The sequence below is a fragment of the Toxorhynchites rutilus genome, chromosome 2 (assembly GCF_029784135.1).
Source record: "Toxorhynchites rutilus septentrionalis strain SRP chromosome 2, ASM2978413v1, whole genome shotgun sequence".
Lineage (NCBI taxonomy): Eukaryota > Metazoa > Arthropoda > Insecta > Diptera > Culicidae > Toxorhynchites > Toxorhynchites rutilus.
The window spans coordinates 183,021,328-183,041,921 of record NC_073745.1 but is presented as its reverse complement, the minus strand read 5'-3'; the positions used below and the strand labels follow the sequence as shown (position 1 = coordinate 183,041,921).

Here is a 20,594-nt window from a genome sequence, read left to right as displayed (position 1 = left end):
ATCGAAACAGAAAACCATTCAAACAGGCTTCCGAGTCTCGCCCTATTCCGACATTTCAACAACAGGGCACTCACCAAGGAGCACATTTTTTTACTGTCAAGGAGAAGCTCACCATTTGCTAGTGTTGTGAGAATAATCTTCTCGCGCTAGTGGACTGGCTTAGGGATGGTCACCAAAGATAATCGAAGTACAAAATTTGTTGATTATCTTTGTGTGAGTGCCATCATTTGATACTCACGAGCGTCAAATAGTTGTGGTGCGAATCAAAAACATCGTTTTCTACTAGGCTTTCCATTTAACAATTTCTCTGATGGCTTCATAGAAAAATTATTGATGAACCTTTCTTTTTGATCATAGCTCGTTCTCTTCAGTTTCGTTTTAGACCAGAAACGCTAGCTGTGTTTTCCACGTTATTTGGAATCTTCAGAGATGCGGTTCACCCTTTAATATGATATGCATAAATGTAGACTAAAATGGCTATATTTCCGTTGTTTGTTTTGACCGTCGGTTATCCTTAAATTCATAATTATTTCTAGTTTCTGAAAACAATAAGGATTGCAGATTTCATAGTACGGAGGAACACAAGTGATAGAGAAAATCCGCTTTTTGATGGTAAAAAATCACATTCAACGATCAATGAATAAGTATATCCCTCTAGTTGGATGTTTTTAAATCACCCCAGCAGGCGAGGCTCTTTTATTCTTCATATGTAGGGGAAAAAGGGGGAATTTGGACCACCTAACCACCTAAGCAAATCACCTAATATTTCTAAACCAATACGGTCTAAATAAAAAATGTCACATTGTATACTAAGCTACACTTGTTTTCTCTCAATAAATAATGCTTCAAACTACCAAATATATCATAAAATGAAAGAGATGATTTTTGGACATTAAAATTTGATGCGGGGTGATTTGGACCGTCTGTGGGGTGATTTGGTCCAGTGTGTGTTTCATCGAAAAAAACATACTTATGTTTATGTAAAGTATTTTGGGATAATGTTACAATCAGTAACAATGTTTTGGGATCGATACCAGGTGTCTTGGCCAGATTCCAGACCAGAAAAGTTGGATTGACACCATCTCGAATTCTGCATGAATCTTTTCACTGTTGGTCGAGCATTTTCACACTTTTGATGCTTGGTCAAAGAAAGCCTGCGTTGCTCCTTCAAGCTCCTCCTTTTTCCAACGTTGTCTGTCCATCCTCTTCTTGTAATTCAGAGGCATCAGGAATCAATTAGACCAAAGAAAAGTCTCAAACCTGTAGGACTAATTCACCCCACAGAAACGTCTCCATGTCACCCCACACAACACGCAAAATTAAAAAGCAATTAATTTCATTTATTGTTATCAAACTTACAGTTTCGCTACATCAAATTGTTCCTCTTCTGTAGGCGAACAGAACTTTACTGCACAATACACGAAAAGTTTGTTTAATCAGCGGGAAAAACTTTAAAACCACGATCGGAAAACTCACACGTTTTGACGCTCAAAGTACTTGATGTATTTATGCTACCGTTTCTCTCTACTTGTGAAGTTTTACCAAAGTTTTTTGACTTTAGGTACATACGGTTCAACAATAGAAGGAAATGACATTATAGAAAATCCAAGTTGAGCCATAATTTTTGAGATAAAGGGGTGGTCCAAATCACCCAATATGACCAAATCACCCCGTGTTACTCTACACAGAGAGAATACTTGGAACGGTGAGCTACCAAGATCTCAAAAAAGCAATATGAAAGAGGAATCCCCACTGTATGCAATCTCGAAGCATTACTTCTACTACTCAAGGTTTATCGTGAGTGCAAGTCACAAACGATTAATCCCATCCCATAGAGCGGATGATGAGTTCTTGATCGGAAAGTGTACAAGAGACGATCAACTGAAATCTTACGACACGCATCGAGGAATTTTTAATTCTCTATTGCACTGTCCGCAGTGAGTGGCTGACTCAGTCTCGTGTCGATTTTATTTTGCTGTCGTCTTCCGCCCGATAAACAGCAGACGGGTAATGGATGCAATTGATTATTTTATTACCAGCAGACTTGGGCGAATCTCATCCCGCCCAAAATCGTTTTTTAGATTCCAATAATTCTGAACATTCACATTTCTCTTCAAATATTTTTTCTAATAATAATTCAATTAGTGATTTCACGAAACACTTATCGAATTCAATGGAATTTAAGATCCTTTTTTATTTTGTAGATAAAACGGATCACATATTTGATTAATTCAATTCTGTGTGGTTTCGTTCTTCGTTGCAAATAAATGTAATGAATTAGTATGGACATATGTTATTCATATATCGTGGACTTCCGACATATGTAGCAGTAGATTTATTGAACGACTAATGTTTTTTTTCATATCCCTTCAAACTTGTTGCATCTCTTGAGTGTACATACTGCTTTGTCCGCAGATTTGTTTGGTTGAATCTGGTTGTTTTCAGGTATTCAATCTCCATATTGTCGAATAAATACTGTTGGAACAATCGGTATCGCAGAAAATGATTATTAACATCCTACCTAATCATCGAACGGTATGCGAAGAATTTAAGTGAACTGACGGCATTGGAATATATGCTTTGTGAGGACCACACAATTATTATCAGAGCGGATAAACGTCCGACTGAAAGTCATGATTGATGTTCATTAATGTTCCCAATATAAATTTATCCTTTGAAGTTCGTTAACCTTCCTAAAGATGATCAGATGAAATATATTCCAATGTCGTCTGGAATAACCGAACCAACACCTTATGATCGTGATGTTTCATGTTTCATTACACGGCACTCTATTGATTATTCGCCGAAAATGGATAAAAAAAATATCCTTGAGGTTAGCCTACGGTTTTAGTAGCAGTGCAATATGGTGAGCCAGTCTCAGGATAAGAAAATATTTTAAAATAAAGCTTTTTTTTTTAATGAATCAGTAGTAAAACAAAACGTCAAAAAATTTCTCAGCTTTGTGATAGCAGATAATCATTACCCATTTGAGTTTTAACTTGATTTTTTTTAACTCATAAAGTTAGTGATTTGAGTGTTTAAATTCATCTACAAGAGACTACAAACAATAATCCCCATTGTTTGTAGTCTCTTGTAGATGAATTTAAACACCATCTGAGAAATCCTCTGTGGAACATCAAACATTAATGTCGTCCTATCTGCTGTAGCGCATTTTTTCCTCACACAGTTTCATCGAAGTAAACGCGTTCGGAGAGCAAAATTAAAACGCCCGGACGAGAGAACGAGAATCGTAAAGCGTACGTCATAGAGACACTCATTCCCATGGAGCAAATTCTTGTTAGGAGTTGTAAACAAAACGAGGAAGGAGAGTAACTCAATTATTCGAACTAGTTTCAGTCTAGCAATGCTTTGGTCAACTCAGAGTTACCAAAAGAAAATCATTTGGTTATGATGGGAGAGGATTAATAGTTAGTCGCAGTTTGCACAAATTGCGATCTGTGCAGTTTGCGATTAATCGTAAATCGCATCATGCTCCCTTGTTTTCCATCCTTGAAAAATACCCTCCGTCCAACCGGAACATATATGGTGTCCGCTTAGGTCAGAACTAGATTGAGCAGGCTACATAAATTTTCCCGTCAAACCCAGTTGCCAGTTGCATCTCAATAAACCTATTTTTTTAATTTTCGATCTTTTTTATTGCCCCCTTATGTTTCAATAACTAAATTCCAAAACACTTTATATTGAACGGGTTTTTTTACATAAATATATGTTTATTTTCATACTTTCTGTTTGAAACTCCCTTCGGACCCGAGGAAGACAGCCCAATTTGCCGGTGAGAGATGTGTTGGCTCGGTTAGACCTTGATTACATGTTCCATATATATGTTTTCCTTAAAGCTATCGATCTTCGTATGTGATTGTCCCTATATCCTTATACACTCCTTTCCTTCCTTTGCGGGTAATTCGTCCCTTTGCTATAAACAGTGGAATAAGTTGAAACGTAAATACACTATAGATATACGAATAGATTAAAGAATTGAGTGTTCATCAACATTGTTACGATTTCCTTATATCCCATCCTTCTCCTAAAAAGATGTCACCCTTCTAAACTCGAGTACACCGTGAGTAATCGGTTTTCCACCTTACTAACCATAGATGTAAGAAAATTGTCTATATATAGTTTTAAAATTATATTTAAGAATTCGGCTACTTTAAACTTAAGTAACTAAGCCTGTAAAAATAAACGAACCAATAAAAAAAAATACTTTCTGTTTTTAATACAAAGTTCTTTAAACATTTGATTAGCTTTTGTTCTTCATCTTACTTTTGAAGGTATTGAACGGAATATAACTGATGAATCACGACATTTTTTTTCATTCTTCTCATTTCATCAAAAATATACTGCATCCAAGAATTGGTCCCTGATTTTAACTTGTAAGCTTAAAGGGTAGTCAAATGGTGACCAATATGATCATTATTCTCGTCGTACTGTAATTTTTTCTGCAGTTCAGGAACTCAGTTTATTACAACGTATCAACAAGCTCTGTAATCAGCACATCATTGTTGATTATGCTGTGTACCGTAACCTACGGCTACGGCCGGTTATATAATATCATGTACATTCACTGTCGACAGTTCGCATGCAACCAAATTAATCGGAGAGAGAGAGATGCAAAACAATTCATAAAGTATTGTACCCACCTATCAAGGTGATATGAATATTTGCAAGACCATGGGAGGCAGTTTGCATACATTATCATAAATTAGTGTGTTGTTGCTGATTTTGTGAAACTATATTCATTGCGGTCACGATAATGCATTTTGCAAAATAAACATAAATTTGTTTTTATCGAATAATTGCGGCTGATAATGTGTTCGGAGTACAAATTATTTCTAGTTATTTTGTCTCTTAGCAATGGATTTATTTCAAAACTAAATGAATTAACAGAGATCGAAAATTGTGCTTTTTGCATTTTTGAATTTTTGCATAAACAATTTCCGAATTCCGTTTCAAAAAAATGAATGGTTTTCAAAAAAAATGGTATATCGAAAATCTTCATTATTGAATCGTTAAATTTGCGTCATTTATGTAATTAACACTTAGTTGAGATTTCGAAGTCGATTAATATGCTTCGGAAGTATTTTAAGCAGTGAATTGAAGCTGAAGAACAGTAATCTACGTAACTCTCGGCATAATATGTACGACCAAAATATTTATCAGTTGGAAAGTGTCACCATAATCTTCGACAAGCATTCGGTGCTTTAGTAGCATGTTTTTGCCAATCAAAGCAGAAATCACTCGTCTCGCAAATGCTACTCTGTCCACACAAAATTCCACATTTCTAACAGAAGGAACACCATGCTTTTCGTATGGAACTCAAAGTGCATCAGTAGGCCTCTGCCGATATAGTGAGACTGTTGCGGATGCCCTTCGGCCTCATATAACAGTCCGCTTCCGTTGTATAATACAAAGCAGGTAAACTGGCCAGATTCGGAGAGTGGTCAGTGCTCCGAATGAGACCAGACTTTATATCATGTGCCTATTTGAAATCAACAAAAAAAAATGGGCATTAGAAATTTTAATTTGTGCGCAACTGGAAGTTTAGTCACAGGGTAAGACTCTAATTAGTTGTTGAATAGAATGAAGTAAAACAGATTATTTTTCACATGTTCGCTTCTTATTGTCGATCTAGAATAGAATCCACAATCCATCTTAGTCATAGGCGATGACACGTTGGCACGGTTCAATATAGCGGTAAGTACAGTAGAAACCCGATTATCCGTGGAATAGTCTTCTTCTTGAATGGCTTTAACGTTCCCCGTGGAACTTTTGCCGTCTCAACGTATGCACTAACTAGCGTCATTTATTAATACATGGTTGAGATTTCTTAAGCCAAATGACACGCCTTGAATGTATCCCGAGGGACAAGCTCTAGAATACGCGAGACCACAGTGCAAGTCGAAGGGAATTTCTTTGACGAACAATTCCCCGGCCAGAACGGGAATCGAACCCGAACACCCGGCATGACAATGTGAGACGCTAACCACTCGGCCAGGGGTGCACTACCGTGGAATAGTCTGGCAAGTCTAAATAATGACATAAGTACTTCTAAGGATGACATACAGGGTGTTAGGTAACAGATCCGGAACCTTTCAGAAGGAGATACAGGATCACATTTCACCAAAAAAACCCTTCTACGCAATGGTCGAACCTCAACTATGACAGAGTTATTGATCTTTTCTTCGTTTTATGCTCTAACTTAGGTTCGCCTTGAACTGGCTCCAATTCAAAGCTTGACCACGAAGACTTGCACAATACAGCATGATTAGACAACGTAACGTAACGTGTGAAGGGGGAGGGGAAGAAGGTCGAGGTTGCGTTTCTTACTGTGTGTTATAGCTACACTCAAATTAGCGTTGGCAGAAAACATGTCATCTTTGGCAGAAAAGATGCCATTTCCTGTGCATGAGAGTCAAATGCGCAAATAATGAGCTATTTTAAAAGCTTAAAAATGGTTTGTATGTATGCGAGCAGACATCTCTTTCTGTTTTTTTTCTCTTTTCATTTGGGATTAAGCGCTATTATAAAGGAGCGTGATAATATTACACCTCATCATAAAATAAAGTTGGAAGGTGTTTTCTAAGACGATAAAGAAGAACATGGACGAGAATATATCTTCCTCTGTCTGGGCCGTGTATTTGGCAAACTATACGAAAAGCTTTCATATGCTTTCATTTAAATGTGTCTCCTGTTTCGCTCCCTCATATTGGCTCTAGCATATATATTATACAAATGATACACATGTATTGGGGAGTAGAACATTTTATGTTATCTTTCAGTTCATTTAATTTAATAAATAGGGATGCCAGAACATGTGCTAAAAATTAACTTTGGGTGTACGAATTACGTTACGCAAGAGGGGAGGGGCCCAAAATCCGAATATTTAGCGTTACGTATTTTGTGCATCAAATGTATGCAAAAATGTTGCTTGTTGCACTGTGAGCAGGGTTGCCAATCATAATTTGACAAATTCAGGAAGAATGAAAATAAAAATCGGGAAGAAATCAGGATAGCTCTTATTGGGTTGTTTGTCAAGTTCGTGTTGGTTTTTAGGAAAACAACTTAATTTTTATAGGCAGACATGCATTTATTAAATTTTATATAAGGCAAATTATTTTGGTTTATCCAGTCGAAAAGATGATCATGGTTTGTCTACTTTTTTGAATTTGAATCAAATCAGATATTCGAATGATTCAAAACATATAAATAAAATTGTCTTTTTCATGATTTACAGTAGTTTTATAGTATTTTTTACGGATTCACATGTTTTAAAGGATTATAAAATCCACCTTTTATTGGTGTCAATGCGTCTCTCATTTGAGCTAACTTTCAATCAATCACCAGATGATTATTTGGCACGTATTCAGACCGTTTCTGGATTATAACATTTACAAATATTGTAAACATCATGCTTGCATACCGATTGTGTCAAATTTACATAGCTAAACCATGTAATTAACGCATTTCGATGACCTCATTTCTGATCATGAGTTGTCCGATTCACTAATGTTGTTTTGTCCACATGATTTCTATGGCAACCGCTTTGTGCGTTGCAGTTTGTTTATTGTGTCCTTCGCGCATAGCAGAAATAAAGTTTCTCTGTGTTGAGTTGTTGAGGTGAACACTTTTAAAATGCCCAAGAAAAAGCAATCTTCTGAAGATAGCCGAAATTATGAATGGATCAATATGATGACAGTGAACTCAAACAATGATAAATGCAACATCTACTTCAAAATTCGATTTTTTTCATTCAAAAATGGTGATTCCTAAAACCGGACTAACCATGATCATTTTTTGAACAAAGGAAGATCAGAGGTGGACAAAGCATGATCATAATTTCTCTTTGAAGAAAACCGTTAATAAACACTAACATTTGAATAATCTCAACGCCTTATGGCAGTATTAGCAACTAGATACTTGAGGCTTTTCAACAAACCAAACTCGTATTGATTATATGTGATTTTCATGGAAGAAAATCGATCTGCATTTACCAGTTGCGTGAAACACCCTAAATCAGTTACAGTACAGTTTTGTTCCTCTATCTTTCGTCATCTTTCACGCAGCTTAAAAAATGTAGCCTCCTAAAGTATGAGTGCTTTCTCGTCGAAAACTGCCTAAGATATTATTTATGCTCAAAAATCACTTATTAAATTGCATGAAAATTAGTATTTTTCTGAACAGCATTTTCGCTTCCATTTTTAACTATGATAAAGAAACATGAATCAACATATCAAAACAATGTTTATAGACGCTAAACACATTCACTCCTTGACTATATAAGTTGAAATAGTAATCAAGCACTTGTAATTACTATTGAAACAAGTGATAAAAAATGGTTTTACAAAAAAAGCACCACGAATGACCAAAATCGAATCCTATCAGGAGACATACAGAACTCTATGGTTTGTAAAACTAGCTCTTTGGTGACTACTTCAAGGGTTTTTGGCAGCATTAGGATAACACGAACGGTCTCTGGATGACCTGCAGATCAGTTTTTATATCGAGTTATGGAAAGGCATGACCATACATTTCAGGTTTTAATACCCTCAAACCCTTTGTGGTCGAATGATTTTAATGGAAAGAGTATAGAAAAAGTATTTTTATCTCTTCATGCTGATAATCTTTTGTTTAAACAAAATTACGTAATCTATTATTCATAGAAGCTCCGTATTAATTCGTGAACTGGTTCACTGAACGTTAAAATTCGTTAAGAGAAAGTGTAAACTATTACAAAACTGAAAAAAACAGGAAGTGGGTTATATCTATGGTATAACCGCAATGGGGACGTATGACTATCGTTGATTTAGTGATCATTTGTTTGAAGTTGAATCTGAATTCATTCTGAATGAATGAATAAATGAATATTTGGGGGACTTCGAAAACGAGAGCGTTACGTTGGAGGTACAAGGTTTTATGCATCTAATATTGGATACGAAAATGTCCTACTGATGGGGAAGAATAATCTTCAGAAGCTTTCCTGCTAATTGCACTTGATTGAAAAATTACAGAACTAAATGTATTTGGTCGCAGTATTATATGTATAGAAAACATTACAATAAATTCGTTCGCTTGCATGTAATTTTCAATTCCACAAGGAACTGGCTGATTATTTTGCAGCAACGACATCTTTCCGGATTCTCCTCGATTCTTCTCGAAATCCACCAGTGGTTAATGCTAACTCGATAACCACCTGTTGATTGCACTTGATTGAAAAATCACACAATTAATTGTATTTGGTCGCAGTATTAAATGGATAGAAAACATTATAATAAACTCTTTCGCTTGAATATAATTTTCAAGTCCAAGTGGGACTGGCAGATTATTATACAGCAACGATCACTTCATTCCGGATTCTTCTCGATAACCAGCGAACGTAAAGAGTTGCACGCGTGTATGCGTGTGGCAGTTGCTTCGATACCTCAAGCGGAACCAATTTTCGATGCTGATACTTTCTCGGCCGTCTTCTCTTCTCCTTCTGATGGATCGGCTTTTCTGCCCTCACTCACAGTTCCAAACAAACTGCATCTCTTTCAGGTCAGGTCAGGCCAGGTAATGAATCCCTCGATCCCTCGCCGTCCAGCTCGTTCAATTACGATGTTGCCTTGTCGATGTCCTCACGAAAAATGAATACGTTTCACCACCAGAATATCGCTTATATATGCTTTTTGTGCGTGATTGAATGGTGAGAAGGTGTGGTTTACGATGTCAATTCGGAAGGCAAACTAGAGGGGAATGAACTCTCTGAGTTTGAAACTTTCGGCAACTGAGCATTAATCGATTGAAAATTATATAATTTTCACGATGCGAAACATTTTCCGTTGCGCGCGCATACAATATTGGATACGAAAATTTTCTACTTATGGGGAAGAATAATTTTCAGAAGCTTTCCTGTTAATTGCGATTGATTGAAAAACCACAAAACCAAATGTATTTGGTTGCAGTGTTATATGGATAGAAAACATTAGAATAAACTCTTTCGCATCAATGTATTTTTCAATTCCCAGGGGAACTGGTAGAGTATTTTTCAGCAACGATTAGATTTTCCCAGATTTTCCTCGATACTCGAAGCCCACCAGTGGTTAATGCTAACTCGATAACCACCTGTTAATTGTACTTTATTGAAAAATCACAATACCAAATGTATTTAGTCGCAGTGTTACATGGATAGAAAACATTAAAATGAACTCTTTCGCATGAATGTATTTTTCAGTAACGATTGGATCTTTCCGAAACTTTCTCGATGCTGAATGGCATCCAAACGAAGAGTTCCGCGCGTGTATGTGTGTGTGGCGGCTGCTCCGATCTCTTCCCGGGGAACCGTTTGTGGCATCACTCCTGATGGATTCTCTTCTGGTCTAAGGTGCACAAACAGGCTCTTGGTGACACCGTTCATCCGCGCTTTCATGATAATCGAAGAGCTTTACCACAATAGCGACAACATGCTCCAATCGCTGTTCAATTATAACTGAGTGGACTTCCAAGCGACGCTCGCTTATATACCGATTGATGATTTTAATAGCCTGTTTTGAAAGCAATTTTAAGACTATTGAAACAAGTTCTTGCATCAAAAAGTAAAAAGTATATAACGCGTAGACATTTTATCTTTCGAATGAAGTGTTTATCATACCGGTTCGTTCAGTTGTTTAGGAGCTATTAACGCTCAAAATCTCGGTCTCCGGCGTAACGTTTCGTTTTCGAAACTTTGATTTTACACCCCGGTATAGAAATGAAAGACGTAGTCCTACGTCAAAAAAAACTTTTAATATGATTCCTTGCTGTGGTGGCTGAGAGCAGATAAACGATCGCAAAGAATTAATCAGGGGAGCCGGAACTGCTGCAAATCGTTTCGCGTTGCTGGTTTGCCGCGTGAAAATGGTAACCAAGATAGATATGAAACATGACAGAATGCAACGTTTGCGTAACAATTGTAAAACGCTGTAGGTTATGCCACCAGGCGGATGTGTTCAACAGAGTGAACTCCAGAAAGAGCTACTACATTTTTCCCGCAGCCGGAATAAGTGTTGAGTAATGTAACATAATATTTTGTGGTTGAGTGAGTTGACACTTAACATGAAGTAATTTGCTTTTGTCCGAAGTGCTAATGGTTAAGAAAATGAAAAAAGGGAAAGCGAAAGTATCTTGAGCAATTTCACTCGACCTCTCCCTGCATTTGAAGGGTGCACTTGTGTGAATTGTAAGCATCATGTATGGTCTTGTATTTTCATATAAATATTTATTCTGCATCTAGTTCCTCAACAGGAACGAGGGAGAGATATTCATCGTGTTTCTCAAATAGTATTGGATGTATGAAAAGGGAAAGGGGAGTTTTGTAACATTCTCCATTCAACGATTTTTCGCTAGACAGCTAAACTGCAGCTGTTCACGCACGAGTAATATGTCGAGAGAACTTTCTTATTACTACACTTTGTTAACCGAATGGATTAATTAATTACGGCTCGCTGTAGGAGCCAATCGCTTGATTGCGTACATGAGAATCGTTGTTCTCGTGCATGCTTCCATTGACGATAATTATTTATTTAAGAACAAACATACATTAAGTGACGAAACCCGCTGTGGATTATCTGGCCAGCATGGGGTCAGCAGAACATGAATTATTCCGAACACATGTTTGGCGCATTTAGAACATCTGCGATCCGTCTTAAATTCGTTGCTATTAGTTGGAGGCGTGAGGCTGTGATCATCTTGCAGCATAATCGATTTATCGTAAACTTAGTTTGGAAGATAACTACGCATTATAAATTCATGCTTGACGAAGCAACAACTCACGTTTACGATTGATATCACAAACAATAAACTGAACAATATGAACGTTTCTCCCCTCATGACAAAAAACCCTCATTGCATGCTAACGTTGTGGCAACTTCAAGTTGAAAAATCATACATTAGATTGGAAAATTGTTTCATTTACGTTAAGTATGTCGACGTACGCAGATCTATTTGCCATCGCGCACAAACAGGGGAACATCGCAGTTTGTCTGCAGGGTGATGGAATTAAATCAGAGTATCAACTATATTTATTTGATTTTTCGAGCACTTCATCAGCGGGGCACAATGACAGTAGGGAGGGCAATAGTCTCCCAGGTAACAATTGCAACATAATAAGCTAAATTACAATACAACACGGAGTGTTGTTATTCGATGCTTTGATGTATTGATATCTGTAGTTTAACGATCTCAGTCTGGAGAAATAATCATCGCTTGGAGTAGCGCACAAAAGATGAACCAAGCAGTTTCGTGGGAGTAAGTCCGAACATGTGATCGTGTTATCAAAAATTTTTGCCGCCATAAATTAAAACAAAAAAGTGTGATTAAACAGGAAATGAATCGACGTAATATATTTCGTTACATAAAATCAAAGAATAGAACCCGAATACAACATTCCATTTGGAACTAGCTGACCCAGCGAACTTCGTCCAGTCCAAAATTGATTTTTTGATATGAATACTTCCGAACATCCATGTTTTATTCCTAAGAAAACAGGGGTTTAATCGCAAAACTCTTCATTGACTGATCTTCTAATTGGCCCTTTACTATTTTCTTACTATTTTTATAAATTTCCTAGTACTAGTACCGTAATTATAATATTCTATTTTCAAAGCGCGTTATTCCACCTGAGAATCCATTACCATTTTTGTTTCACACCAACGGAACACGAAGCTTATAGCGAATTCGTTTTTAAAACTGAGTCAGTGCCAAACTGACTTTGTAATATAAAAACGTTTTCAGTTTCACGAATGCGGCGGTTTGTTTGTGTGCGTTATATAGTCTGATTTGTTTATATTTGCGACGACAAATGTACAGTGTCGACGTCTGGTGGCGATATTAGTGCTTGGGATACCTTGGGATTCTCTATCAGATCAGAAGGGCCAAGTGCAGTGTAAAAATATAAAAGTTTGAATGAAAATTTTTACTTCATATTGTTTGATTACCTAATACATGCAGTTCTGACACTCACTTAAGCATTTGTCGATGCATTTCCTGTTTGTTCCACAAATAATTACTATTATAATATAAAATCATCATTAGACACAGTTTTCGTTCAATATGTTTCTGCGATATCGGAAAAAGACAGACACATTATGTTGAAGTAAATTTTTATTCATAATTTTGATTTTGAAAGCAGGTTATCATTATTTTCGCCTCCCAATGAAAGCACACGTAGCTTAATGCCGTCTACACGAATATACTCTTCAAAATCAGAATCCGAATTGGATTACGATTCCAATAATACAAAAGCAAAAGCAGCAGGTTTTCTATTTTCATGGTCTTTATTTACTTAACTTGACAGTTCAGTAAAGTTGTATTGGTGAACCCGAGTGCCAACCCGTAAAACATCTCAGTGCGAAACTAACAGCTTTGGTGCGAACTAGTGCGACACTGAGTGAATAAAAAAAACGTTTTGACAGCAATTAGTGCGGCACTGGGGTTGAAACTGAACAAAAACGAATTCGCTATTAATTCCCCAAACGCGAAATCCAATTGGACTAACACTGTCATTGTAGAACAGGGTTTCTCAAAGCGGACGATATCGGCCTCCAGGGGTCGATTTCGGTTTCTCAGGGGTCGACAGAAACGAAAATTGATTTTGGGAGTCGACGGTGGCTGAATATCGACCCCTATAAAATAACACAAGCTCTGATTTGAAATATTTAAGATGCTCCATAAGTTGTGTTAAGTGAATCACCTTGTTATAGAAATGACCAGGGTTGCCACATTTGATTCTGTAAAATTTTCTGAAAAAATCTGTATATTTGTATTAATAGCAAAAATCTGTATCAAAAAACTATCGGGAAAAGGGAAGGAAACGTTTTTTTGAATTTATTGTTTTTATTTATGGTTAGCTTAAGTCGTATCAATACAACAAAATGAATCATGAAAAAAGTTTTCTCATAATAAATTGTATGATGTTTATGGTTTTGTTGAACTTTGCTTTTCTTCAATTTTCCGTCAATTTCCGATTGATTGATGGAAGCCAACCGATTTCAGAACTTTGTTTTGTTGGCCTTGTGAAGCGAGAATATTCACTCAACACACGCTGATATCTTCATGACTCAACGATAAAAAAACAAAGTTTATAAGTAGAAAAGTAGACGGAGCAAATGAACTGTAATTAGTTTGACATTTAAATTAGAATTTTAAAAAATATCTTTATATATATATATATATATATATATATATATATATATATATATATATATATATATATATATATATATATATATATATATATATATATATATATATATATATATATATATAGATTCTGTATCTGAAAATTGGCAAAAAATCAGTAAAATACAGGATATTCAGTATATGTGGCAACCCTGAGAATGACATATCTTAGTAGAAAATATTATTGCTGCAAATTTTAGGAACTAAACAAGACGATGAGTGTGCACAAGATAAACATGCCTGAAGGACACATTATCTTGCACGAACCTGTTCACGATTTTTTAACTTGCCGAAGTTTTTATCTTGTACTTTTTGTACTTTTTTATTTTCAACATTTCTCTGTATTTTTAACGCGATATAACACGAAGGAAGTCATCATCAAATTCATGTACAAACATGCTCTTAATATTTTACTGTATAACAAGCCTGCCCTTAGGTTGCAAGTTCATATGCGTTCTGTAATACGTTGGAGCTTGAATGATAATGTACTCAACTTCTAATTTGATTCAAGAGATTACAAGGTATTTACATAGCTAAATGAAGTGAACTAGAATAAAGTAATTGAAAAAGAATTTTCAAAATGCTTGGTCGTCTATGTGCATGGCGTAACAATTTTTTTTTATTATTTCAGGAAACTTGAGATGGGTCGCGAAGAGGGAAAAATGTTACTCAATTTAATATAAACCAATAGATTTGTTCTCCAGTTGGACGAGTCTACATTACCCAGCAATGAAGGTCTGTTGTTAGGGTATGTTCGATATATTAAAAATGAAAATATGTGCCAAGAAAGTATTTTTGCTACATGTATGAAGACTGATACCAGAGGAGAATCGATCGGTTGGAAGAACATTGAGACTGATGGTATACCATCTATGGTTGGTCGTAATCGTGGTTTTACAGCTCACTCAATGTTTCAACTGCGTAATGAACTTGCCACTCACTGCGTGATTCACAGACGGCATTTAGTAGCAAAATTTCCTTTCTTTTATGCCGTTGTAGCAGGTAAAAAAACGGCGTTCGATGTCTCGTGGCTTTAATTCATACGGCACCCAATGTCCTATCTATCGAATCATTCCCATTGCTTTTAAACGATCGGATAAGGTTTGCTGAGCTACTCCAAGTGTATCTGCAAGTTCTTGTTGCGTTTGTGACGGATCTTGATCGAGTAAAGTTTCCAATTCTTCGTCTTCAAACTTTTTTGAGGGTGCGGAACGGTCTTCGTCTTCCAAGTCATAATTACCACTTTTAAATAGTGCAAACCACGTCTGACACGTTCGCTCAGTTGAAGCATGGTCACCATAAACTTCCACCAAAATGCGATGACTTTTCGCAGCTTTTTTTATATTGAATTAATGAAGTAACACTCCCCGCAAAAACACTCTCGTTTGTACGAAATTCGACATATTCAGAGTTGAAAAAACTATGCTGTTTACACTTCAACTCTTTAACATATACTGAAAAAGACGCGCAATGACAGTAGCTTTCCAATGAATGTCTGGAAAAGTTGATTCACTGGAATAATAATCAAGTTACGCCATCTGTTTTAAAACCAAAGAAATTTACCGGTACACCTATTTTTTTTAAATTCTGAACGAAAATTATGTGAATAGCTCATACAACTATCAACAAGACTCCCATAATAATTGGAAAAAGAGAACAGGGAAAAAGTTTTTTTTTTGACAAGTAAGCGGTCATTTAATCTATTTACCCTCAATCAACAGTATGAAGGGAAACATTTAGAGGCGAATGAACTGCAAAGTTTAAAGCCTCTTAAAAAGAAAGAAAGAAAGAAAGAATGAAACATCATGAGAAAGGTTGGTTTCACCTTATAGATGGATTTTGTGATTATTACAACGTACAATTTTGAAAGTGAAATGTACGTTATATCGAAGTTGTCCTGTAACTTCTGATGGAATATTCAAAACTGCCGAAATCAAATCACATTTCACACAATTGAATTGATTTTGACTAATCCAATTGGATGTAGTAATGAAATCTGATAGGGTAAATGATCTTGGTTTGTCCGATTTTTCTTTATGAAAATCACATATAATCGATACGACTTTGGGTTTGTTGAAAAGCCCCAAGTCTCTAGTTGCTAATACTACTATAATATACTATAAGATGTTTAAATTATTCTAATTTTTAAGTTTTTTAACAATTTTCCTTACAGAGGAATTATGACCACCTCTGATCATGGTTTGTCCAAAAAATGATCATGGTTTGTCCGGTTTTAGAAATTACCATTTTTGAATGAAAACATTCGAATTCTCAAGTTTCTCTTATCATTGTATGAGTTTACTGTCATCATATTGATCGATTCATAATTTAGGCTTTTTCAGAATATTGCCTTTTCTTGGGCATTTTAACAGTGTTACCCTCAACACACAATTTAATGGTTTAGCTATGTAGATCTGATACAAATGGTGTGCAAACATGATGTTTATAATATTTGTAAGTGCTATAATCCAGAAAAGGTCTGAATACGTGCCAAATAATCGTCTGGTGATCGATTAAAAGTTGACTCGAATGAGGGGCGCATTGACACAAATAGGAGGTGTATTTTTATAATCCTTTAAAACATGTGATTGTGTAAAAATATACTATACAACTACTGTAAATCATGAAAAAGACAATTTTATTTATATGTTTTGGAACATTCGAATACCTGATTTGACACAGGAGCGCTGAATTAGAGCATTCAAAAAAGTGGGCAAACCATGGTCATATTTTCGACTGGACAAACCAAAATCATTTACCTTATTTTGGTTTGAATTCAATACTCACCACAGCAGAGGATGATAAAATCTATTCCCACTCGGATTAATATACGCTTGGTGTCATCCATGGCGTTGCTGCGGCCACTGCTAGTGATAGGCACTTCACTATTCGAGTTAGAAACGGCACTGTTGGTTGTGCTATTGCTGGGACTATCGCCACCAGCATCAACGATTCCCGCTTGGTGCTGATGTACAGGCTGGATTTGATAACTGCCGCCACGGTGTGTTGTTTGCACTTGAATTTTCAACGGCGTCACCTCAGATGGTATCCCATTAGAACCGACCATTTATAACGGCATGCGGTATTTCGGCTAGTCGGATATTACTTGAACTTGTATTCTACGACACGCAACACTCATTTGTACCGATACAGGTATAATTATAACGCCACGTTTTGTTTTAAATGCTTTGCGTCTGACTCACTGCACTCCAACTCATCCGCTTTCTCAACACCATGTGATTTTTCACTGCGATGGATGGAATTGTTAATTTCTACTTCAGTGCATCACGAATAGAACGCGGATGAATCATTCGATACACGCCACACATAATGTCGAGGCAGGTGGCAAGAAATCTGGAAGCAAAAAACATAAACCGCCTTTAGTATTTTTGCATTATACATGACTTAATTTGACCTATGCACAGTGATTAACACGTTTTCCCAACCGACCATAGATTGACAACCTGTGAATGACTAAACACATGATACACTTATTAGAGGCAGCTAATATTTGTTTCATTATGTTTTAAATAATGGTTTTTCGGGAACGACTATGAAGAAAGTTACGTTTACATGAATTTAGCTTTTTAACATCAAAATATCAACCAAGGCCTGAGTCGAAATCTGAACCACGCATTAATAAATATAACACAAGGATACCTTCAAAGTGAAAACCGTTTAAGTAATTTAGTGTCATTGAAGAGCATATGAACAGCCACAAAACAGTAAGTGAGATGCTGCTTTTCCTAAAACGAGTTGTTCAAAGGCGGCATTTCTATATAGCTATGTCGTGAAACAATGAATCGGCCTCTATTTTCATCCTACTTATAAACGGACTATTAGTCACCTATTCATAAAAATGAGGGAATACATTAAGCCACTGAAACCTTGCTGAAATTGAAAAGCTTTATATCCGTATAATTTGTTTCGTTGAAAAGTTGCCAATGACCTTGACTATAGATTTTTCTTCACACCGTTCAGATCTATGAAATAGTAAAAAAGCTGATAATACACAGCAATAAAAACTCTCGATGATAATTTAATACCACCAGTTGTAGCTTCAAACATCACTGCGTACTTTACGGATGATTTTGTCGTAGACAAATGCAAGGTAAATTATATTTTCGAATTGCACAACTGTAAAATGATAAGATAAGTAACGTATACCTATAGCTAATGGACTAACTACCCTGTGGCAGACAAAAAAAAACGTAATATCGTATCAACTAACTTTTCTCTGATAACAAAATAGGACTGTTTTCTGCATATCCAGCGAATACCTGCTTACAATTTCATCGTGAAGGACACATAAGAACCCTCCAATCCACTGTTAAACGCGAACCGGTTTGACAACCGCGCTATAGATCTGTTGAATCCAAATATATACATGTTTATTTCTTTGCGCTTCCTCTGTATTACGTGATTTTCTTTAGGCAATACATGCATAGGGTGGGGTCCACAGCCTAAGACCAGTGCTTAAACACCATAAAATTATATATTTCGTGATGCGATTTGTTGAAGTCTCCAAAAACTTATATCAACATAATAACTCGATAACAGACTACTAGGGAAGATTACACTATATTGCACTGCGATAGACCCATCTTAATGTTGTAGAATCTCAGAACATACCTTTCACTTTCAAGGCACTTTAGATTTCACTCAATTATAGTTCTAACACTGTGTTCTCAAGAATAATTACTGCTCTCTATTGCGGAGCAATAAGACTCAACATAATGCGAAGTAATTATTTTTCGTAAACGAACGCGTTGATGGAATTCGTCTTAATTGACAAGGTGGAGAAGCAGCGCATCCGAATACCGAAGAAAACCGTTCACAACCTTCCTCTCCAATGTCTCAGCTGTTTCTGTGTGTTTTGATTGCATGTAGATGTAGGGTGATCCGAATGGTGGTCACATGTTATGTTTTGGGTTTCTCTTCTGAGTGAGAGATCGTTATGTGACAATGCAAGAGAGAAAAATTCTGATAGGATTTCTGATACTTGACATCGAAAGAGAGGCAAAACCAACGAGACCAACACAAATTGGTGCCGCAATTTCGAACACTACATTCTTTGGAATAAATGCCAACGTAAATCAACATGATGCGGTTTTTCGAAACGACGGTTGTGAAAATCGGTTTCCGGAAGGGATCGCACCCGAAAACAACTGCAACAGGAACAACCGCGCAGAAAAAGTGTGTTCATAAGCAGCAACATAGTGTGCAGGTGGCACACCCGGCATTTTCCGGGGGTGCTGACCCTTTGGGTCACCAAAATCCAAGAATTTTCAATAGCAATTTTTCCCCATATTATATTTATTTGCTTCTCTGACCATGTTTGCATAGGAGACGTAATCACCAACACCATTAGTATTGGGAAAAGGCTTTTTTGTTGTTGTTTTGTCTACAAGCGTAACCAAGAAAAACCTATAGATGGATTATACAAATAATATAACCGCAAGGTTCACGTAGGACTGCCGTTGGCTTAGTAATCAATTGTATTTCTTCAATTAGCAATAATCCCACCTCGATTGTTCCTCATTGGGTGCGATATCGCCGCTGCGCAGAGCTAGCTTTTGTGTGTATTGATAAAATTATTGATTAAACTAGTGAATGAATGAAACAATTTACGAATTCAATTGCAAACAAATCCCAATTTAGGTACGAATTTACCTTAATTGGGATTTGTTTCCCAAATCCCAATTTAGGTCAATTGGTAGTGGTTATCGCAGCAAATAGCTATCAACATTTTGCCTAATCATCGAACGGTATGCGTAGAAATTCAGTGAGCTGGCGACATGAAGGGATATCTTCCAATGCAGTCTTGAATAACCGAGCCAAAGCGTTGCATTTGTACCCGCTTTTGTAGACCGTGTTAGCAAAATGAATTCCGGAGTGTAAAAATGCATGGTGGCATAAAAGTACTGCCGACTTGCATGTATCTGCAGTGCCTATTTTTCCAACTTCTTGGTTTCGGAATCTGTATTGGGAAAACACATTCCGGTTTGCAAAATGCAAGCGAGTACAAAAGTATCCATAACTTGCATCCTTTTTGCAATGCCGATTTCCCCAGGCTCCATGGTTTTGAAATCTGGGTTAGGGAAACATTCCGATTTTCAGAAACGCAAGCGAGTGTAATAGTATCTGCCGCTTGCGTTTCTGCAAATCTGATATTTTGGAACGTCGATTTCCCCAGACTCCATGGTTTTGAAGTCTGTGCTAGGGAAACATTCCGGTTTGCAAAAACGCAAATGAATACAAAAGTACCCGCAGTTATAGTCGGGCATCTATTTTGCAATGCCGATTTTCCCAGGCCCCATGGTTAGGCAAAGCAATTTTACGGCTATTGAAACAAGTTTTTGGATCAAAAAGTAGCAAGT

The 20,594-nt window shown here is 36.6% G+C and overlaps 1 protein-coding gene across 1 annotated transcript in view; it reads right to left on the bottom strand.

The window, feature by feature from the left end:
* The window catches only part of LOC129767673 (putative phosphatidate phosphatase), a 44,071-nt gene extending 24,978 nt beyond the window's left edge, over window positions 1-19,093 (bottom strand). Inside the window, exons 1-2 of the mRNA XM_055768799.1 lie at window positions 18,847-19,093; window positions 17,002-17,568 (exon numbers count right to left, since the gene is read on the bottom strand). Of these exons, the coding sequence (XP_055624774.1) occupies window positions 17,002-17,281 (280 nt within the window). The 5' untranslated portion in view covers window positions 17,282-17,568; window positions 18,847-19,093. The remainder of the gene's footprint in view (window positions 1-17,001; window positions 17,569-18,846) is intronic.
* Window positions 19,094-20,594: the final 1,501 nt, after the last annotated feature.